General features: G+C 47.0%; 1 protein-coding gene across 2 annotated transcripts in view; it reads right to left on the bottom strand.

Moving 5' to 3' along the window:
• Nucleotides 1-25,000, bottom strand: part of LOC143284621 (A disintegrin and metalloproteinase with thrombospondin motifs 9-like) — a 119,021-nt gene that overhangs the window by 6,735 nt on the left and 87,286 nt on the right. The window contains exons 23-36 of one of the 2 annotated variants that reach the window (XM_076591477.1): nucleotides 22,287-22,451; nucleotides 20,536-20,958; nucleotides 18,459-18,626; nucleotides 16,943-17,170; nucleotides 15,938-16,096; nucleotides 14,508-14,690; nucleotides 12,956-13,120; nucleotides 10,487-10,660; nucleotides 7,260-7,430; nucleotides 5,701-5,895; nucleotides 3,031-3,166; nucleotides 2,157-2,248; nucleotides 1,490-1,584; nucleotides 917-1,056 (exon numbers count right to left, since the gene is read on the bottom strand). In XM_076591477.1, the coding sequence (XP_076447592.1) occupies nucleotides 917-1,056; nucleotides 1,490-1,584; nucleotides 2,157-2,248; nucleotides 3,031-3,166; nucleotides 5,701-5,895; nucleotides 7,260-7,430; nucleotides 10,487-10,660; nucleotides 12,956-13,120; nucleotides 14,508-14,690; nucleotides 15,938-16,096; nucleotides 16,943-17,170; nucleotides 18,459-18,626; nucleotides 20,536-20,958; nucleotides 22,287-22,451 (2,494 nt within the window). The remainder of the gene's footprint in view (nucleotides 1-916; nucleotides 1,057-1,489; nucleotides 1,585-2,156; nucleotides 2,249-3,030; nucleotides 3,167-5,700; nucleotides 5,896-7,259; nucleotides 7,431-10,486; nucleotides 10,661-12,955; nucleotides 13,121-14,507; nucleotides 14,691-15,937; nucleotides 16,097-16,942; nucleotides 17,171-18,458; nucleotides 18,627-20,535; nucleotides 20,959-22,286; nucleotides 22,452-25,000) is intronic. The other variant, XM_076591478.1, reaches the window with a different exon arrangement.

Below are 25,000 nucleotides of genomic sequence, written 5' to 3'. Positions count from 1 at the left end.
ACACACACACACACACACACGAACACACACAGAGAAATAACAACATCAACATCAGCAACAAAAACAAACAAAAAACAACAACAGGAGATGATACTAAGTCATTCTGAAGAGCCTCAAACAGCAACAACAACAACAACAACACAATGAACAACAACAACAGAATGAACAACAACAGAATGAACAACACAATGAACAACAAAAACAACAACACAATGAACAACAACAACACAATGAACGACAACAACACCACAATGAACAACAGCATGAACAACAGCAACAACACAATGAACAACAACAACAACACAATGAACAACAACAACACAATGAACGACAACAACAACACAATGAACAACAGCATGAACAACAGCAACAACACAATGAACAACAGCAACAACACAATGAACAACAACAACAACACAATGAACAACAGCATGAAGTCTCCATTCACACCAAGCAATCTGACAACTACAATATCAACAACAACAACACAATGAACAACAGCATGAAGTCTCCATTCACACCAAGCAATCTGACAACTACAATATCAACAACAACAACAACACAATGAACAACAGCATGAAGTCTCCATCCACACCAAGCAATCTGACAACTACAATATCAACAACAACAACAACAACACAATGAACAACAGCATGAAGTCTCCATCCACACCAAGCAATCTGACAACTACAATATCAGCAACAACAACAACACAATGAACAACAGCATGAAGTCTCCATCCACACCAAGCAATCTGGCAACTACAATATCAACAACAACAACACAATGAACAACAGCATGAAGTCTCCATCCACACCAAGCAATCTGACAACAACCACAATAGCAATAACAGTAACAACAGTAAGAATGCTAAGTGAAGTGAAAGCAACAAGTGTCACGGGGACTGAGGCCTCACCAAACAGGCGCAGCGTGTGGAGGTCAATGCGGACCTTGGTGTAAGTGGTGTTGCCAGCCTGACGGTACTTCTTTACACGACACAGCTCACACCGCTCGGCCCGCCTGCCCTTGTAGGGACAGGTATTGTGTCTTCGTAGTCTGTGGGGGGACACAGGTATGCACACATCATAGCTCTCCCTGTCTCTCTCCATCTCTCTCTCTCTCAATACCTTTCTATCTATCTATCTACTATCTCTCTGTCTATCTCTTTCTCCCTCTGTCCCTGTTCTATCGATCACAAGAAAACTAGGTTGAGAAAATCCACAATTATCAGTAAATTTTCCTTTGGAATATGTTTATCTTGAAAATGAAATTCTTTCGTTTCAGCACATACTTCCATATTAAGAAATACTGAGAGCAAAATAATGTAGTTCACTTATCACATGATGCAAAGCACTGATTATGACAAAATTAATATCAGGTGGCTAAACTATTGAAAAAGCATAAGAACTGATAAATCAGATGATGTCTAGATCTAATGATGACAAAAACTCAATCAATGATGCCATCCTCAATAGCACAAAGCACTGACCTTTCGCTGTAGACCTCGGCAAAGTTGTCCCCCTCTCCAGACGGCAGGGACAGGTATTCCACAGGGGTGGACTTGCGCATGTCCTTACAGTAGATCTTCAACCAACATCACAACCACTTCACCATCATGTCCTTACAGGAGATCTTCAACCAACATCACAACCACTTCACCATCATGTCCTTACAGTAGATCTTCAACCAACATCACAACCACTTCACCATCATCACCACCACCACCACCATCACCACTATCACCATCATCATCATCACCAGACACTGGAATTGTCAGCATAAAACAAAAAAGCAAAACAAGAAAAACGTTTAGGAAACAAAGTTTTTATTCAGTGTGCCATGGCCTGAGAGAAGCTGACAGAAAGGCTAGGAACCTGTTTCCTTTTCATTCTGCCAGACTGATCCAACGCTGAAGTAAATAACGTTTTTGTTGTAGGACTTTTTTGTTGTGTGTGTGTGTGTGTGTGAAAAAGACCAGAGTTAATGAAGCATTTTTCATCCAAGTTGCCCACGTAATGCAGACATCTTGATGACAGCATATTTCTCTTCTCTGTCTTGAAACAGAAGCTGTGACAATTCCAGTGCCTCACCCCCCACACCCCCTGCCCCCTCACTCCCCCCCACCCACCCCCAACACCCCCAGAAAGAACACTGACCTGGACCAGCTTGCTGTCCACCTGAAGCAGGTAGTCACCGTCTTTACGGATAGTGGTCAGTTCCTTCAGCTCCTTGCATGATCGTGCGTAGCCTGGAGACACAGGGTTACACAGGCCGTCAGTTGGAGGGGATGGGGGTGGGGGGGTCTGTACGTGTGTGGGGGGGTGGATGTGTGTGGGGGGGATGGGGGTTGGTGGGGGTGGGGGGACGGGTGTGCGTGTAGATGGGGGTGGGGGGGTGGGTGAGTGTTGGTGTGTGTGCGGTCATGATGGTGGGTGAGTCGGTACGGGTGTGTGGGTGGATGGGGTGGATGGGGGTTGTGGTGCATGTATGTGTGGGGGTGGGTGGATGTGGGTGTGATGGAGGGTGGGTGGGTACGGGTTTGTGCGGAAGGGGTCGGGGGGCGTAGGGGTGTGTGTGGTGGGTGTACATGTGTGTGGTTGTGGGTGTGTGTGTTGATGGGTGACAAGAGTTGGGTGGATGGATTGTAGCAGGAATCATGACAAGGAATCAGACACAGGCAGGCTGACTGAGGCTTTGCAAACAGGACAATCATGTCACCGGCAGACTGAACAAAGCTGCACACACAAAAACAAAACACTGGAAAATAGTAACACACACACACAAACACACACACACACACACACACACACACACACACACACACACACACACACACACACACACACACACTAGTTAGAAAGATACACAGACAGATAGTTCAACATCAAAATATATATCTAAGAAACTAGAAGAAGAAGAAGGAGAAGAAGAAGAAGAACAACAACAACAACAACAACAACAACTAAAACAACACACAAGTGAAATGTTTCCAGGGAAATCCTGGAGACAAACAAGCAAGGCCGGCCTTACAGGGTCCGTTATAACAGGAGCGTCTCCTGAAGGGTCTGTATCTCCTCAGACACTGGGAGCTGGGGACACGCCGCTTTTCTCTGTCCACACACGTCACACGGCGCTGCTCCCTGCCCATGCCACACTTGGCTGAACACTGCAACATCAACACACCACACATGGCTGAACACTGCAACGTCAACACACCACACATGGCTGAACACTGCAACGTCAACACACCACACTTGGCTGAACACTGCAACGTCAACACACCACACTTGGCTGAACACTGCAACGTCAACACACCACAGTTGGCTAAACACTGCAACATCAACACACCACAGTTGGCTGAACACTGCAACATCAGCACACCACACATGGCTGAACACTGCAACGTCAACACACCACACTTGGCTGAACACTGCAACGTCAACACACCACACATGGCTGAACACTGCAACGTCAACACACCACACATGGCTGAACACTGCAACATCAACACACCACACATGGCTGAACACTGCAATGTCAACACACCACACTTGGCTGAACACTGCAACGTCAACACACCACACATGGCTGAACACTGCAATATCAACACACCACACATGGATGAACACACAGCTCAACATCAACACACCACACATCGCTAAACACTGCAATGTCAACACACCACACTTGACTGAACACACAGCTCAACATCAATACACCACACTTGGCTGAACACAGCTCAACGTCAACACACCACACATGGCTGAACACAGCTCAACATCAACACACCACACATGGCTGAACACAGCTCAACATCAACACACCACACTTGGCTGAACACTGCAACATGAACACACCACACTTGGCTGAACACTGCAACATCAACACACCACACATGGCTGAACACTGCAACGTCAACACACCACACTTGGCTGAACACTGCAATGTCAACACACCACACATGGCTGAACACTGCAACGTCAACACACCACACTTGGCTGAACACACAGCTCAACATCAACACACCACACTTGGCTGAACACTGCAACATAAACACACCACACTTGGCTGAACACTGCAACGTCAACACACCACACTTGGCTGAACACTGCAATGTCAATACACCACACTTGGCTGAACACTGCAATGTCAACACAAACGTCAACACATCACCTTGGATGAACACACAGCACAATGTCAACACACCACACCATCAACACACCACAACGTCAACACACCACAGCACACCATCAACACACCACGTCAACACACCACAACATCAACACACCGTCAACACACCACAATGTCAACACACCACCATGTTAACACACCATCAACACACCACAACATCAACACACCATAACGTCAACACACAACAATGTTAACACACCATCAACACACCACAACATCAACACAGCACAATGTCAACACACCACACCATCAACACACAACAACATCAACACACCACAACGTCAACACAACATCAACACACCACAACGTCAACACCCCACAACATCAACACACCATCAACACACCACAACATCAACACCCCACAACGTCAACACACCATCAACACACCACAACATCAACACCCCACAACGTCAACACACCATCAACACACCACAACATCAACACCCCACAACATAAACACACCATCAACACAGCACAAAATCAACACACCACAACGTTAACACACTATCAACACAGCACAACATCATTACACCATAACGTCAACACACCACAACATTAACACAACGTCAACACATCACAACATCAACTCACCATCAACACAGCACACCATCAACACAACACAATGTCAACACAACATCAACACAACACAATGTCAACACAACATCAACACACCACATCATCAACACACCATCAACACAACACAATGTCAACACACCACAACATCAACACAGCAATATGTCAACACACCATCAACACACCACAACATCAACACAGCACAATGTCAACACACCATCAACACAACACAATGTCAACACACCATCAACACACCACACCATCAACACACTACACCATCAACACACCATCAATACAACATCAACACAAAACAATGTCAACACACCACAACTTCAACACACCACAACATCAACACACCATCAACACACCACAACATCAACACACCATCAACACACCACAACATCAACACAGCACAACGTCAACACACCACAACATCAACACAGCACAATGTCAACATATCACACTTGGCTGATTGCAATGCCTCTTGTGCCTTTAATATCCTTTGCTCATGTCATATCCTCATTTTCCATTGCTGCCCCACGTTGTTTGTAAAAAAAAATATGTATTATTCTTATTGCCCTTGTACTTCTTTTTTTTTCTTCTTTTTTTGTGTGATTATTTTGATTATTTTCTATTGTTCACTAATTGTTGCCCAGATAACAAGGTTTTAAAGTGAACAAAGGCAGTGCAAAAAGTAAACAAAGAGGACCCCACCATAGAAATAGTTTGACCAATGTTTCATTCTTTCTTTCTTAATGATAACAATAACAATCCAATGTATACAGTGCTTTACACACACACACACACACACACACACACACCTCCACCTTCCCCCCTGACCCCCACACCACCTTTTTCCCATGTACAATCAGGTGGAATGGAAAGAGGACATGCAGAAAGAGCAGAGACAGGTGCCCCACAGACAGACTGACTGACCTGGCCCCAGTCCTCCACAGCCCAGTGGAAGGGGGAAGAGCAGGGTCCATGGTTACAGCGGCGGGTGGAGGGGGGTTGGAGGGGTGGGGGGCACCTGTTGTCCTCCACAGTGCTGGGTAGCATCCACCCCTCCTTGGTCACCGCCCGACACGTCACAGACCTCCGCTGCTGCCCCTCCCCACACGTCACTGAACACTGCCACACACACCCTCACACAATTCTCATTTTCAATTTTAAAATCAATCGATACAACTTTCTTGACAAAGTTGGTTGTGTGTGTATGTGTGTGTGTGTGTGTGTGTGTGTGTGTGTGTGTGTGTGTGTGTGTGTGTGTGTGTGTGTTAGTATGTCTGCATGCATGAATAACTGCAAGTAAGAGTGTGCACAAGTGTGTTTGCATGCATGTGTACATGCATGTGTAATTGTGTGAGCATTTGTGAGTGTAGCTTTTCCTTGTGTGTGGATACACAAACAGTTTTATTTAACCACAAGGACTACCACCAGCCACAGGACAGGTGTAATACAGGACTACCACCAGCCACAAGACAGGTGTAATACAGGACTACCACCAGCCACAGGACAGGTGTAATACAGGACTACCACCAGCCACAAGACAGGTGTAATACAGGACTACCACCAGCCACAGGGCAGGTGTAATACAGGACTACCACCAGCCACACGACAGGTGTAATACAGGACTACCACCAGCCACAGAACAAGTGTAATATAGGACTACCACCAGCCACAGAACAGGTGTAATACAGGACTACCACCAGCCACAAGACAGGTGTAATACAGGACTACCACCAGCCACACGACAGGTGTAATACAGGACTACCACCAGCCACAGGACAGGTGTAATACAGGACTACCACCAGCCACAGGGCAGGTGTAATACAGGACTACCACCAGCCACAGAACAGGTGTAATACAGGACTACCACCAGCCACAGGACAGGTGTAATACAGGACTACCACCAGCCACAGGACAGGTGTAATAAAGGTCTACCACCAGCCACAGGACAGGTGTAATACAGGACTACCACCAGCCACAAGACAGGTGTAATACAGGACTACCACCAGCCACAGGGCAGGTGTAATACAGGACTACCACCAGCCACACGACAGGTGTAATACAGGACTACCACCAGCCACAGGGCAGGTGTAATACAGGACTACCAGCCACACGACAGGTGTAATACAGGACTACCACCAGCCACAGGACAGGTGTAATACAGGACTACCACCAGCCACAGGACAGGTGTAATACAGGACTACCACCAGCCACAAGACAGGTGTAATACAGGACTACCACCAGCCACAGGACAGGTGTAATACAGGACTACCACCAGCCACAGGACAGGTGTAATACAGGACTACCACCAGCCACAGGGCAGCAAACCGAGAAACAATGAAGTGTGGGTGAGGGCCAAAAAAAAAAAAGACAACACAAACACAACGTCCCATCCAGCACTACGTCCATCCACTGCTGCTCCACTCTCCAACCTCCTCCACTGACACCCCCCCCCCCACCCCCTCCCCCTCCCTCCATGGACTCACAGGACTCCATGGTCCGGGGTTCCAGACAAAGGGGCAGGGGAACTCTGCACAGCGCCGCCTGCCCTTGGGCTTGGTGTGCTGGTCACACAGGTGTGACGTCACCTGCTGGCCCTTCCTGTCGCGACAGGTGACCGGTCGGTGCTTTCGTCCAAAGCCACACGTCTTGGAGCACTGTGCACGCAGCAAGCGTCCCACGCACACAGCGCACACGGAGGATTCATCCACATATTCCCCCAGCAGCCACACACACAAACATGTGCGCAATGACACACACACACACACACACACACCATCAGATCAGGTTCAGTGATCACAAACCTCGTGTTGAACCAACTGGTAGATGTCAGTCATGAAAAAAGAACAAAGAAAGATGAGAAAATATCTGGACACACACCCCAGCGTGTCATGTCACTCAACATGCCAAAGACAGAACAGCATGCACTCACCAGTTCACTGACAATAACAAACTCCATACTCAGCATTCCATAGAATAGAAGACCAATGACAGGAAACATGTCGTCTCACAACACCAAAAACAACCAAGCATTCCTCTCTCTTACACCTGCACACAACACTCTTTCTTCCATTGACATGAACCAACATGACAGTATTGTCATCACTGAACACATGAACCAACATGACAGTGTTGTCATCACTGAACACATGACCCAACATGACAGTGTTGTCATCACTGGACACATGAACCAACATGACAGTGTTGTCATCACTGAACACATGACCAACAGGACAGTGTTGTCATCACTGAACACATGAACCAACATGACAGTGTTGTCATCACTGAACACATGACCCAACAGGACAGTGTTGTCATCACTGAACACATGAACCAACATGACAGTGTTGTCATAACTGAACACATGAACCAACATGACAGTGTCATCACTGAACACATGAACCAACATGACAGTGTTGTCATCACTGAACACATGAACCAACGTGACAGTGTTGTCATAACTGAAGACATCACCAACATGACAGTGTTGTCATAACTGAACACATGAACCAACATGACTGTTGTCTTCACTGGACACATGAACCAACATGACAGTGTTGTCATCACTGGACACATGAACCAACATGACAGTGTTGTCATCACTGGACACATGAACCAACATGACTGTTGTCATCACTGAACACATGAACCAACATGACAGTGTTGTCATCACTGAACACATGACCAACATGACAGTGTTGTCATCACTGAACACATGACCAACATGACAGTGTTGTCATCACTGAACACATCACCAACATGACAGTGTTGTCATCACTGAACACATGACCAACATGACAGTGTTGTCATCACTGAACACATGAACCAACATGACAGTGTTGTCATCACTGAACACATGAACCAACATGACAGTGTTGTCATCACTGAACACATCACCAACATGACAGTGTTGTCATCACTGAACACATCACCAACATGACAGTGTTGTCATCACTGAACACATCACCAACATGACAGTGTTGTCACCACTGAACACATGACCAACATGACAGTGTTGTCATCACTGAACACATGACCCAACATGACAGTGTTGTCATCACTGAACACATGACCAACATGACAGTGTTGTCATCACTGAACACATCACCAACATGACAGTGTTGTCATCACTGAACACATCACCAACATGACAGTGTTGTCACCACTGAACACATGACCAACATGACAGTGTTGTCATCACTGAACACATGAACCAACATGACAGTGTTGTCATCACTGAACACATGACCCAACATGACAGTGTTGTCATCACTGAACACATGACCCAACATGACAGTGTTGTCATCACTGAACACATGACCAACATGACAGTGTTGTCATCACTGAACACATCACCAACATGACAGTGTTGTCACCACTGAACATATCACCAACATGACAGTGTTGTCATCGCTGAACACATGACCGACATGACAGTGTTGTCATCACTGAACACATCACCAACATGACAGTGTTGTCATCACTGAACACATGACCAACATGACCGTGTTGTCATAACTGAACACATCACCAACATGACCGTGTTGTCATAACTGGACACATGAACCAACATGACAGTGTTGTCATCACTGAACACATGACCCAACATGACAGTGTCATCACTGAACACATGAACCAACATGACAGTGTCGTCATAACTGAACACATGAACCAACATGACAGTGTTGTCATCACTGAACACATGACCCAACATGACAGTGTTGTCATAACTGAACACATGAACCAACATGACAGTGTTGTCATAACTGAACACATGACCCAACATGACAGTGTCATCACTGAACACATGAACCAACATGACAGTGTTGTCATCACTGAACACATGAACCAACATGACAGTGTTGTCATCACTGGACACATGACCAACATGACAGTGTTGTCATCACTGAACACATGACCAACATGACAGTGTTGTCATCACTGAACACATGAAGCAACATGACAGTGTTGTCATAACTGAACACATGACCAACAGGACAGTGTTGTCATAACTGAACACATGAACCAACATGACAATGTTGTCACCACTGAACACATGACCAAAACAGGACACCAGTTAAAGAAGGTCTGTGCATTGTAGCACCCCCTGACAAACACATGTTCTGACTCATTCTTAAATACCAAATCAGGAAGCAAACTACTCAGAATGAAAACACTCCTCACCAACTTTCTTTCCAAATCAAGAAATGGGAGACGGACAAAAGCAATTCCAACTTCTATCTTCATGACAGAGACCACAGACAGACACTTATGTTCATCAGCCATTCACAAAGCTTGACACAATGTTTGTCAGCCAATCACAAAGCTTGACACAATGTTTGTCAGCCAATCACAAAGCTTGACACAATGTTTGTCAGCCAATCACAAAGCTCGACACAATTTTTGTCAGCCAATCACAAAGCTTGACACAATGTTTGTCAGCCATTCACAAAGCTTGACACAATGTTTGTCAGCCATTCACAAAGCTTGACACAATGTTTGTCAGCCAATCACAAAGCTCGACACAACTCCAACCACTGTCCACTCATCCACAGAACAGGTTACACAATGGACATTACCTCCTTGACCAATCAGAACCTTTGTAACACAGTCCCTTCATCAAATACACTGACCCAACAACCTCACACTCCCAGACCACCCAGCCAACCAATCAGAGAAAGGTTTACAAAAGGCAGCGCTTGGCCTTGCTCACCTCTGACCACTGGTCGATGTGCCAGACAAAGGGGCTGCAGGCTTTACGCTGACACGGCCGTTCTGTTTTGGGTCGACTGTGTGGCGGGCACAAGGCAGGGGAGATCACCTCCTTCTGGCTGTTGCGACACACCACCTCCCTCGTCTTCACCCCTTCCCCACACGTCACTGAACACTGCAAACACATCGTCACTGAACACTGCAAACACATCGTCACTGAACACTGCAAACACGTCGTCACTGAACACTGCAAACACATCGTCACTGAACACTGCAAACACATCGTCACTGAACACTGCAAACACATCGTGACAATCACTTGGTTCACTGTCTTCACCCCTTCCCCACACGTCACTGAGCACTGCAAACAAACAGTCACTGAACACTGCAAACAAACAGTCACTGAACACTGCAAACAAACAGTCACTGAACACTGCAAACAAACAGTCACTGAACACTGCAAACAAACAGTCACTGAACACTGCAAACAAACAGTCACTGAACACTGCAAACAAACAGTCACTGAACACTGCAAACAAACAGTCACTGAACACTGCAAACAAACAGTCACTGTGCACTGCAAACAAACAGTCACTGAGCACTGCAAACAAACAGTCACTGCAAACAAACAGTCACTGAACACTGCAAACAAACAGTCACTGAGCACTGCAAACAAACAGTCACTGAACACTGCAAACAAACAGTCACTGTGCACTGCACACTGCAAACAAAACAGTCACTTAACACTGCAAACAGTCACTGTGCACCGAACACTGCAAACAAAACAGTCACTGAACACTGAACACTACAAACAAACAGTCACTGAACACTGAACACTACAAACAAAACAGTCACTGAACACTGAACACTACAAACAAAACAGTCACTGAACACTGCAAACAAACAGTCACTGTGCACTGAACACTGCAAACAAAACAGTCACTGAACACTGCAAACAAACAGTCACTGAACACTGCAAACAAACAGTCACTGTGCACTGAACACTGCAAACAAAACAGTCACTGAACACTGCAAACAAAACAGTCACTGAACACTGCAAACAAAACAGTCACTGAACACTGCAAACAGTCACTGTGCACTGAACACTGCAAACAAAACAGTCACTGTGCACTGAACACTGCAAACAAAACAGTCACTGTGCACTGAACACTGCAAACAAAACAGTCACTGAACACTGAACACTGCAAACAAAACAGTCACTGTGCACTGAACACTGCAAACAAAACAGTCACTGAACACTGCAAACAGTCACTGTGCACTGAACACTGCAAACAAAACAGTCACTGTGCACTGAACACTGCAAACAAAACAGTCACTGAACACTGCAAACAAACAGTCACTGTGCACTGAACACTGCAAACAAAACAGTCACTGAACACTGCAAACAAACAGTCACTGTGCACTGAACACTGCAAACAAACAGTCACTGAACACTGCAAACAAACAGTCACTGTGCACTGAACACTGCAAACAAACAGTCACTGAACACTGCAAACAAAACAATCACTGAACACTGCAAACAAACAGTCACTGAACACTGCAAACAGTCACTGAACACTGCAATCACATGGTCACAATCAGTGGGTTCACTGGGGGGTTTTTTTGTGAGAATATCAGGAGAACTTTGAAAGAAAAAAGTGCCAAAGAAAACTAAAGAGGATGGTGTGAAACTTTCTGACAACGCAAAACAAAGAAACAAAAAAAGGTGGGGGTGGGGGTGGGGGGTTAAAGTTTGTATTTATGTTTTATCTCACAGGGATTCTTTCTTGTTCTGCCATTTTTTGTAACTAATTACATATATCTGTTCACAGAGCCATTTTGCTCATTACTGACCCAAACCAAAACTACTTGATACTGGTTAATGACTGTTTTGTTCACAGTGATCCACAATGATGATAATGATATGGATACTTACATAGCTCCTATCCTAGGTCAGAGACCAAGCTTCAGGCACTTTACAAACACAGGGTCATTTGCACAACAGGCTGTCTACCTGGGTAGAGCCCACTGAAGGTCCTGTGTCATTCAATCAGATTTCAGGCATGCAACACATACACACTCAAGACAGATATGTAACATTTTATGTGTATGAACATTTTTGTTTATTTACCCCGCCATGTAGGCAGCCATACTCTGTTTTCAGGGGGCCAGGGGGGTGCATGCTGGGTATGTTCTTGTTTCCATAACCCACCAAACACTGACATGGATTACAGGATCTTTAATGTGTGTATTTGATCTTCTGCGTGCATATACACACGAAGGGGATTCAGGCACAAGCAGGTCTGCATGTATGTTGACCTGGGAGATCGTTAAAATCTCCACCCACCAGCTGCCATTACCGAGATTCGAACCCGGGACCCTACATTGAAAGCCTGATGCTTTAACCACTGGGCTATTGCGCACACTAAAGAGAGGGAAAGAGAGCACAGCAGTGGCATTCAGCACCCACCCTGCTCCAGCGTCCCTTCTTCCACTTGGGGCACTGTCCTGCAGCACACCGCTTCGTGTTGCGAGGCTTATGGCCCTTGCACAGGTCGTAGCTCACAGAGTTACCCGCCCTGTCCAGGCACTTCATCTCCCTTTGCTGCTGACCTCGCCCACAGGTCACCGAGCACTGAAAGAGAGGAGCAGCTTGTTAACGCAAGCCCCACAAAATGCACACTTTTTACTGGGAAACATGAGGAAAGAGGCATCTTCCAGAACTAAAACAGCACTAAAATGACAGAAAGTAGCTTTACCCACATATTGTCTTTGAGGAGAAAAATAATCAGTTCAGTTGTAAATTAATTCAAAAAACAAAAAAACTAACTTGCAGGGCACTCAATAACATTTATTACTACAAGTGTTGTGAGTAGTGTTCGCTTAAAGAAATACAGGACGTGAAATAGCAAATCAATCGTTTTCTTGATTTGGAGGTTAGGTCATAACAACTGCGATTACAAATCACTTTGGTCTTATTCAGTGATATCACATCAAGTTTTTGAGTACTCATAAGAAGAAGAAGACAACGAAGAAGAAGAAGAAAAAGAAAAATAATACCACATTCTTATAGCACTGTTAAACATCTCAAATCGCTTTACAATAACGTCAGTCAAAAATAGGCCATAACAGCATATTCACACACACACACACACACACACACACACACACACACACACACACAACACAACACACACATTGGAGTATGTAAAGATCAGGCATCTGCTTTTTGCTCAGCAGATGTGGTGTAGTGTATATAGATCAGTCTGCATGTTGTGACACATCCTATAAACTGAAACAGGCCAGAGTCTGCATGTTGTGACACATCCTATAAACTGAAACAGGCCACAGTCTGCATGTTGTGACACATCCTATAAACTGAAACAGGCCAGAGTCTGCATGTTGTGACACATCCTATAAACTGAAACAGAACACTGAAACAGGCCACAGTCTGCATGTTGTGACACATCCAATAAACTGAAACAGGCCAGAGTCTGTATGCTGTGACACATCCTATAAACTGAAACAGAACACTGAAACAGGCCACAGTCTGCATGTTGTGACACATCCTATAAACTGAAACAGGCCAAAGTCTGTATGCTGTGACACATCCTATAAACTGAAACAGAACATTGAAACTGGCCACAATCTGCATGTTGTGACACATCCTATAAACTGAAACAGGCCAGAGTCTGTATGCTGTGACACATCCTCCACACTGAAACAGAACACTGAAACAGAACACAGCCTGCATGCTGTGACACATCCTCCACACTGAAACAGAACACTGAAACAGAACACAGTCTGTATGCTGTGACACATCCTCCACACTGAAACAGAACACTGAAACAGAACACAGTCTGTATGCTGTGACACATCCTCCACACTGAAACAGAACACTGAAACAGAACACTGAAACAGAACACAGCCTGCATGCTGTGACACATCCTCCACACTGAAACAGAACACTGAAACAGAACACAGCCTGCATGCTGTGACACTGAAACAGGCCACAGTCTCACCGAGGACCAGGGCCCTGCCTTCCAGCGGTGAGCAGAGGACTGACAGGGGCCGCGACACTGCCGGGTGTCTGGGGGTCGAGTCTGCAGGTCACAGCGCTCGCTGGGCAGGACGTCTTTCTGTGCCCCCACACACTGCACCAGGCGGGTCTGTAGGCCTTCCTGCTGGCACCGCTTGGCTGAACACTGTCCGCAACATCACCATCATCACCATCACCATCATCTTCATTGTCAGCAGTCACTCCTTTTGCCTACATCGAAATATCCTTATTTCATAAGTCAGACCATCATCGTCATCATCATCATCATTGTCATCATTGTCAACAAAAAAATCACTTTTATTTACATTGAACTGTGTTTATCTTACAAGTGAGACCATCGTCATCATCATCATCACTGTACACAATTATTTCTTTTATTTCCATTGAGCTGTGTTTATTTCAGAAGTGATGCGTAATTCCTGTGTGGCCATCATGTATGATGACTTTGGAGGAAGAGCTGTGTGCTGTGTTTGGGGTTTGAGGCCTTTGTGTGTCTTTGGAAATCTGATGTTCTTCTTTTGTTCTTCAAAATCAATCATTCTTCATTCTATTATGTTCTATTAATTGTTGTTAATCTTCAAGTGAGCATGACTTTAGTTTGAATGTGTTGATGTTCTTTGACGCGTCAACTGCTTAATCCTTGACAGTCATCATCATTGTAAGCGTTGTCATCCTCCTTATCATCGTTATCATCATTTTAGTCATTATCATTGTTACTACAAATATCAACACCATCATCATCATCATCATCAACACCATGTCAACATTATTATTTCAATCAGTTTTGTTTGTCATCAGTACTTCTCTCTTTCCTCTTTCTCTCTCTGTCTCTTTCATGAACACACACACACACACACACACACACACACACACACACACACACACACACACACACACACACACACACACACACACACACACACACACACACACAGAGCATGTATGCACTGAAACAGTTCTGCTGCAGACAGCTGTCACCTGTCTAAATTCTCCTCACTGAACTGTCTTCAGTTGGGCTGCAGACAGCTGTCAACTGTCTAAATTCTCCTCACTGAACTGTCTTCAGTTGGGCTGCAGACAGCTGTCACCTGTCTAAATTCTCCTCACTAAACTGTCTTCAGTTGGGCTGCAGACAGCTGTCACCTGTCTAAATTCTCCTCACTAAATTGTCTTCAGTTGGGCTGCAGACAGCTGTCACCTGTCTAAATTCTCCTCACTAAATTGTCTTCAGTTGGGCTGCAGACAGCTGTCACCTGTCTAAATTCTCCTCACTGAACTGTCTTCAGTTGGGCTGCCGTGAAGTGCCCACACATGCTTCAGCCTTTCTGTCTGCAGGAAGCGAACCTGAACCCCAGACAGCGCAGTGACATGACAGCGCAGTGCGGCACTCACCTGTGACCACTCAGCAGCCACCCACACTGTGCAGGGTGCACTGTCACAGGTCTGGAACTGGTCAGGCTTCAGGGACTGCTGACAGGTGTTGGTGGGCCCTGCTTCATCATAGCACAGCACGTGGCGCCTCCGCCACCCTCTGCCACACGTCACCGAGCACTGCCGACATGACATGTCAGTGTTGTCATGTCTTCTACTTAAAAGTCATGTGTTGGCATGTCACTGTTGTCATGTCAAATACTGCCATCTCCAGAAAGAAATTCATGTCATGTGTTGGCATGTCACTGTCGTCATCTCTTCAGTGTCACATCATGTGTTGACATGTCACTGTCGTCATCTCTTCAGTGTCACATCATGTGTTGACATGTCAGTGTCATCATCTCTTCAGTGTCACATCATGTGTTGACATGTCAGTGTCATCATCTCTTCAGTGTCACATCATGTGTTGACATGTCACTGTCGTCATCTCTTCAGTGTCACATCATGTGTTGACATGTCACTGTCATCTCTTCAGTGTCACATCATGTGTTGGCATGTCACTGTCGTCATCTCTTCAGTGTCACATCACGTGTTGACATATCACTGTCGTCATCTCTTCAGTGTCACATCATGTGTTGACATGTCAGTGTCATCATCTCTTCAGTGTCACATCATGTGTTGACATGTCACTGTCATCATCTCTTCAGTGTCACATCATGTGTTGACATGTCAGTGTCATCATCTCTTCAGTGTCACATCACGTGTTGACATGTCACTGTCGTCATCTCTTCAGTGTCACATCATGTGTTGACATGTCACTGTCATCATCTCTTCAGTGTCACATCATGTGTTGACATGTCACTGTCATCATCTCTTCAAACCAAGCAGTAAAGCATTTATAGATGGCATCACATTTTTACACACCTGCCCAAAACTGACGTTCCACAAAAACACAGAACACCTCTCAGACACCAGCACAACATGTCCCAACCCAATCTGTGTAGAAAACCCTGAGGTAACCCTTACCGGGCCCCACTTGCCAGTCAGCCATCGACTGGTGCCCTCCACACGGTTGCTGGTGATGACACCTGTCTTGAAGTCGTTCTCTGCAGGCGATATGCAGGTGCCTCTGTTGCAGCGGATCTGGGTGTCTGGCTTGACGATGGTGTCACAGAAACTGTCGTCAGCGATCTGGTCCTTGAACATGCACTCCACATAGCGTTTCTGTACACCATGTCCACAGCTCACCGTGCACTGCACACACACACACACACACACACACACACACACACACACACACACAAACACACACACACACACAAACACACACACACACACACACACAAACACACACACACACACACACACACACACACACACACACACACACACACACACACACACACACACAAACACACACACACACACACACACACACACACAAACACACACACACACACAAACACACAAACACACACACACACACACACACAAACACACACACACACACACACACACACACACACAAACACACACACACACACACACACACACACACACACACACACACACACACACACACACAAACACACACACACACACACACACACACACACACACACACACACACACACACACACACACACACACACACAATGTCAGCCAGTCTTTCTTCCTTTTTTTTTTTTTTTTTTTTTTTTTTTAGAGGAGTGTGTGGCTTGTTTTTACATGTGTATGTTCATTTCTTTCTCCTATTCTTTTTTAGAGGAGTGTGTAGCTTGTTTTTACATGTGTATGTTCAGTTCTTTCTCCTCTTCTTTTTTAGAGGAGTGTGTGGCTTGTTTTTACATGTGTATGTTCATTTCTTTCTCCTATTCTTTTTTAGAGGAGTGTGTGTCTTGTTTTTACATGTGTATGTTCATTTCTTTCTCCTATTCTTTTTTAGAGGAGTGTGTGGCTTGTTTTTACATGTGTATGTTCAATTCTTTCTCCTATTTTTAGAGGAGTGTGGGGCTTGTTTTTACATGTGTATGTTCATTTCTTTCTCCTTTTTTTTTTTTTTTTTTCAATGAGCATTTCAGGAGAAAAAAAATAGACACTAAAACTGACAACACTAAGTAGTGAAGACAGAGAAAGACAGGCAGAGACAGACAGTGACAGAGACAGAGAGGCAGGCAGCCATACTGGGACAGAAGAGAAAGGAGAAAAACTGATTTTACAGATCTGAGACAGACAGAGAGAGACAGACAGACACAGAAAAAGACAGTGTTAGAGACAAAGACAGACAGACAGAGAGACAGAGAGAGACAGACAGTGTTAGAGACAGACAGACAGACATATAGAGACAGAGACAGACAGACAGTGTTAGAGACAGAGACAGACAGACATATAGAGACAGAGACAGACAGAGAGAGACAGTGTTAGAGACAGAGACAGACAGACAGACATATAGAGACAGAGACAGACAGACAGAAAAACATATAGAAACAGAGACAGACAGACAGTGTTAGAGACAGACAGACAGAGAGAGACAGCTGCTCACATCACTCCAGTGTCCAGAGCGCCAGTCCCCACAGGGGCGAGTCATACAGGACTGCACACTGCTGGGTCGCTTCAGGTGAGCACAGTGTGAACCCCTCATGGGCTGCCCATCGTACCCCATGCAGCTGACAAACCTGTGTCTCACGCCCTGACCACACGTCGCTGAGCACTGAAACACACACCCCTCCATGTCACATCATCATCATAATATTCAGAGAACATTCAGTATGCCCAGTGTAATGATGCAAAACCCTAGGCCCTGGGTGTTTACAGTGAAAAGCACAATGACATCTGCACACTCAATACACCTGCACACACAAATCCCCCCCCCCGGCCCCCCCCCACACACCAACCCCAACATTTTTGTCCAGTGCTGAAAGGTCACTGACAATTTTCTGTAAGGCAGTTTGAGTGCTGTGACCAGCTTACTGCAAGGAACAGAACAGGTTGTTCTGATTGAGGTGTTCAGAAAGTTGCAGGAGAACAATCTTTTCAGTTGTGTTGGACAGAACAAGGCAGGTTGGAAACAGGTCTGTAGTTTTTCAGATTTTCTCGATCAAGAGATGGCTTTTCCGAAAATGGTTTGACAACTGACTTTTTATAAACACTAATGGAAAGGTGCCAGACAGTAAAGAGTTGTTTATGATGGAAGTGAAATAAGGAAGTAGAAAGTCAAGACATTCAGAAAGAAGGGGTTAAGGCAGACGGTTAAGTTCACAAGTTTTACTGACAGTATTTTTGACAGTGTCATGTACAGCTGTTTCAGACACTGGTTGGAGGGCAGTAAGGGGAGGTCCACAACACTGGTTGGAGGGCAGTGAGGGCAGATCCACAACACTGGTTGGAGGGCAGTGAGGGCAGATCCACAACACTGGTTGGAGGGCAGTGAGGGGAGATCCACAACACTGGTTGGAGGGCAGTGTGGGCAGTGAGGGCAGTGAGGGCAGATCCACAACACTGGTTGGAGGGCAGTGAGGGGAGATCCACTACACTGGTTGGAGGGCAGTGAGGGGAATGAGGGCAGTGGAGGGCAGTGAGGGGAATGAGGGCAGTGAGGGCAGTGGAGGGCAGTGAGGGGAATGAGGGCAGTGGAGGGCAGTGAGGGGAATGAGGGCAGTGAGGGGAATGAGGGCAGTGAGGGCAATGGAGGGCAGTGAGGGGAATGAGGGCAGTGAGGGGAATGACGGCAGTGGAGGGCAGTGAGGGGAATGAGGGTAGTGAGGGGAATGAGGGCAGTGAGGGGAATGAGTGCAGTGGAGGGCAGTGAGGGGAATGAGGGCAGTGAGGGGAATGAGGGCAGTGAGGGGAATGAAGGCAGTGAGGGCAGTGAGGGGAATGAGAGCAATGAGGGGAATGAGGGCAGTGAGGGGAATGAGAGGAATGAGGGCAGTGAGGGGAATGAGGGCAGTGAGGGTAATGAGGGCAATGAGGGGAATGAGGGCAGTGAGGGGAATGAAGGCAGTGAGGGCAGTGAGGGGAATGAGGGCAGTGGAGGGCAGTGAGGGGAATGAGGGCAATGAGGGGAATGAGGGCAGTGGAGGGCAGTGAGGGGAGATCCACAACACTGGCAGCTTTGTCAGCACATCACTTCATTCTTTCTGACAAAATAGCAGTGCTCAAAATGTTGCAGTTGTAGTAGTAGTAGTAGAAGTAATAGCAGTGATGATGATGATAAATAATAACAATAATAGTGATGATGATGCTGAAGATGATGATGATAACAATACCTCTATTGATACCACTGCTACTACTACTACTGTATCTAATTGTGTAGCACCAAATCTTGTGCAGAGACAAAGTACTTTCACGCCAAACTTTCACACGCACCCATAAAAGGTAACAGAGACATAAAATAACAGTCTGTTGCACTGACAGGTTACAATCAAAACACTAGGAGATGACGCACAGCATTAAAAAAACACAAAAAAAACAAAAAAACACACACACACAACAAAGCAAGTCCAATAAAAACATCAGCTTTCCATTGTTTCCAACCCACACAGACGCTCATCAACATTACATCCCCCCCACACACACAAACCATCCATCACCCCCACACACCCCCTTCACCCCCTCACCTCTGTCCAGTCCCCGAACCTCCAAGAGGCTTCAGACACAGCGGGGATCATGTTACCCATGGTGCTCTGGGTCACTGACTGCACACCCCCGCTGGTTGTGGCACTGCTGGTCTCCACCTCTGTTGTCACGGTCGTAGATACGGCAGTGGTTGTAGCAGTCATGGCGGAGGTGGCTGTGGTGGTGGTGGGTGTGGTGGTGGCGGAGGGTGTGGAAGTGGAGGTGGGTGTGGTGGTGGGTGTGGTGGTGGTGGTGGGTGTGGTTGTGGTAGTGGTGGTGGTGGAGGTGGGGCAGGAGCCCAGGTAGCAGACTTTGCGGTCCAGCAGTCGCTTGCTGGCATCACAGGCCGAGTCGTCCTGAAGGGCGGGGCCAAGTCGGCACTTGATGGAGCGTAGACTGACCCCCTTGTCACAGGTCACTGAACACTGCACACACATTGTCACAGGTCACTGAACACTGCACACATTGTCACAGGTCACTGAACACTGCACACAAATTGTCACAGGTCACTGAACACACATTGTCACAGGTCACTGAACACTGCACACACACTGTCACAGGTCACTGAACACTGCACACACATTGTCACAGGTCACTGAACACACATTGTCACAGGTCACTGAACACTGCACACAATGTCACGGGTCACTGAACACTGCACACACATTGTCACAGGTCACTGAACACACATTGTCACAGGTCACTGAACACTGCACACACATTGTTACAGGTCACTGAACACACATTGTCACAGGTCACTGAACACTGTACACACATTGTCACAGCTCACTGAACACTGCACACACATTGTCACAGGTCATCGAACACTGCACACACTGTCACAGGTCACTGAACACAACACACACTGTGACCACAGAGACATACTGAACTGTGTACAAGTCATGTCAGTTTGCAGTGTAGCGTAGACAGTGATGAACACAACACACACTGTGACCAGTCCCTGACGAGGGTGGGCATTTCAACTGTGGCAGTTAAGTCTGGGTGTTGCTGGGTGCATCAAATGTCTGGGTGTTGCTGGGTGTTGTGGGTGCATCAAATGTCTGGGTGTTGCTGGGTGCATCAAATGTCTGGGTGTTGCTGGGTGTTCTGGGTGCATCAAATGTCTGGGTGTTGCTGGGTGCATCAAATGTCTGGGTGTTGTGGGTGCATCAAATGTCTGGGTGTTGCTGGGTGTTGCTGGGTGCATCAAATGTCTGGCTGTTGCTGGGTGTCTGTGGGTGCATCAAATGTCTGGGTGTTGCTGGGTGTTTCTGGGTGCATCAAATGTCTGGGTGTTTCTGGGTGCATCAAATGTCTGGCTGTTGCTGGGTGTTTCTGGGTGCATCAAATGTCTGGGTGTTTCTGGGTGCATCAAATGTCTGGGTGTTGCTGGGTGTTTCTGGGTGCATCAAATGTCTGGGTGTTGCTGGGTGCATCAAATGTCTGGGTGTTGCTGGGTGTTGTGGGTGCATCAAATGTCTGGGTGTTGCTGGGTGCATCAAATGTCTGGGTGTTGCTGGGTGTTGTGGGTGCATCAAATGTCTGGGTGTTGCTGGGTGTTTCTGGGTGCATCAAATGTCTGGGTGTTGCTGGGTGCATCAAATGTCTGGGTGTTGCTGGGTGTTGCTGGATGCAGCAGATTCAGCACGAGGAGCATGAGGTCAGTGTCACCACGATGGCACCAAAAACTGCACCAACAAATACAACAGGACAGACAGACAGACAGAGAGAGAGGGGAAGGGAGAGAACTGACCGGCCCCCATCCCCCCGGCACCCAGCGTGGGCAGTCCTTGGTGCTGCAGTCCTTCCTGGCAGCAGGGCGGTCAGTCTTGCTGCACTGCCTCTCCTCCATCTTCTTCTGTCCCAGGATGCACCACACCTTGCGGTGCTTCCGTCCCCCGCCACACGTCACCGAACACTGCACACACACACTCACAATGATCCTCCACTCCCCCTCTGTTCAATGATTACTGTCTGCATGGCTCACAAGAATGAAGAAGGAAACAGTGACAGAAAAAGATGTGAACAACTGTGGACAGTGGGACAGCAACCAGAGGATACAGATGACAAAGAAGACAGACAGCAAGACACGCTGACAGACAGACAGACAGAGGATACAGATGACAAAGACAGACAGCAAGACATGCTGACAGACACATAGACAGAGGATACAGATGACAAAAAAGACAGACAGCAAGACACGCTGACAGACAGACAGACAGAGGATACAGATGACAAAGACAGACAGCAAGACATGCTGACAGACACATAGACAGAGGATACAGATGACAAAAAAGACAGACAGCAAGACACGCTGACAGACAGACAGACAGAGGATACAGATGACAAAGAGGAGAGACAGAAAGACACGCTGACAGACAGACAGACAGAGGATACAGATGACAAAGAAGACAGACAGCAGGACACGCTGACAGACAGACAAACAGAGGATACAGATGACAAAGAAGACAGACAGCAAGACACGCTGACAGACAGACAGACAGAGGATACAGATGACAAAGAAGACAGACAGCAAGACACGCTGACAGACAGACAGACAGACAGAGGATACAGATGACAAAGACAGACAGAGGATACAGATGACAAAGAAGACAGACAGCAAGACATGCTGACAGACACATAGACAGAGGATACAGATGACAAAGACAGACAGAGGATACAGATGACAAAGAGGAGAGACAGCAAGACACGCTGACAGACAGACAGACAGAGGATACAGATGACAAAGAAGACAGAGAGCAAGACACGCTGACAGACAGACAGACAGAGGATACAGATGACAAAGACAGACAGCAAGACACGCTGACAGACAGAGGATACAGATGACAAAGAAGACAGAGAGCAAGACACGCTGACAGACAGACAGACAGAGGATACAGATGACAAAGAAGACAGAGAGCAAGACACGCTGACAGACAGACAGACAGAGGATACAGATGACAAAGAAGACAGACAGCAAGACACACTGACAGACACACAGACAGAGGATACAGGTCTAATGAGTGTTGTCATTCACGCTGTCGTTGCTTTGATAAAATCATGAATGTGTCCTTATTTTCATCTGATATCTCATTTACCTGATAACTTCTTTTTTCCATAACCTTTAACAGAAAATTTATTAAATGGCTAAGTGCTAAAAATAATTGAGGAAAAAAAAAGGAAGTCAAAAAAAGGTATGCTGTGAAAGAAGATTTAACAGTGAATTTCAAAATAAAATTTGAAAAAACCATGTGAACACAGTCCTTTAAGTAAGGATACAGGTGCACATGTCACATGGAACCAACAGACACAGAAAAAACAAACAGGAGAGCCCAGTGAACAGACCCCCACCCCCCACCGCCCCCACCCCCACAACGTACCCCAGTCCAGTGACCACACCCCTACCTCCCTCCCTTAACAGACAACATACCCCAGTCCAGTGACTATACCCCTACATCCCTCCCATTAACAGACAACATACCCCAGTCCAGTGACCACACCCCTCCCCCCCCACCCCCGACCCCCCCCCGGGAACAGACAACGTACCCCAAACCAGTGACCACACCCCTACCTCCCCCCTCCCCTTAATGGACAACGTACCCCAGTCCAGTGACCACACCCCTACCTCCCCCCTCCCCTTAACAGACAACGTACCCCAGTCCAGTGACCACACCCCTACCTCCCCCCCTTAACGGAAAACGTACCCCAGTCCAGTGACCACACCCCTACCTCCCCCCTCCCCTTAACGGACAACGTACCCCAGTCCAGTGACCACACCCCTCCCTCCCCCCCTCCCCTTAACGGACAACGTACTCCAGTCCAGTGACCACACGCCTCCCTCCCTCCCCTTAACAGACAACGTACCCCAGTCCAGTGACCACACCCCTCCCTCCCCCCCCTTAACAGACAACATACCCCAATCCAGTGACCACACCCCTCCCTCCCCCCTCCCCTTAACGGACAACGTACCCCAGTCCAGTGACCACACCCCTCCCTCCCTCCCCTTAACGGACAATGTACCCCAGTCCAGTGACCACACCCCTCCCTCCCTTAACGGACAACGTACCCCAGTCCAGTGACTGCATCCTACCTCCCTCCCTCCCTTAAAGGACAACGTACCCCAATCCAGTGGTTGCATCCTCCCTCCCCCACCCCCCTTATCGGACAACGTACCCCAGTCCAGTGGCCACACCCCTCCCTCCCCACCCTTAACGGACAACGTACCCCAGTCCAGTGACCACACCCCTTCCTCCCTTAACGGACAATGTACCCCAATCCAGTGACCACACCCCTCCCTCCCCCCCTGAACAGATAACGTACCCCAGTCCAGTGACCACACCCCTTCCTCCCTCCCTCCCTTAACGGACAACGTACCCCAGTCCAGTGACCACACCCCTCCCTCCCCCCCCTTAACAGACAACGTACCCCAGTCCAGTGACCACACCCCTTCCTCCCTCCCTCCCTTAA

This window comes from Babylonia areolata, chromosome 8, assembly GCF_041734735.1.
Source record: "Babylonia areolata isolate BAREFJ2019XMU chromosome 8, ASM4173473v1, whole genome shotgun sequence".
Taxonomy (NCBI): domain Eukaryota; kingdom Metazoa; phylum Mollusca; class Gastropoda; order Neogastropoda; family Buccinidae; genus Babylonia; species Babylonia areolata.
This window is presented reverse-complemented; position numbering and strand designations above follow the sequence as displayed.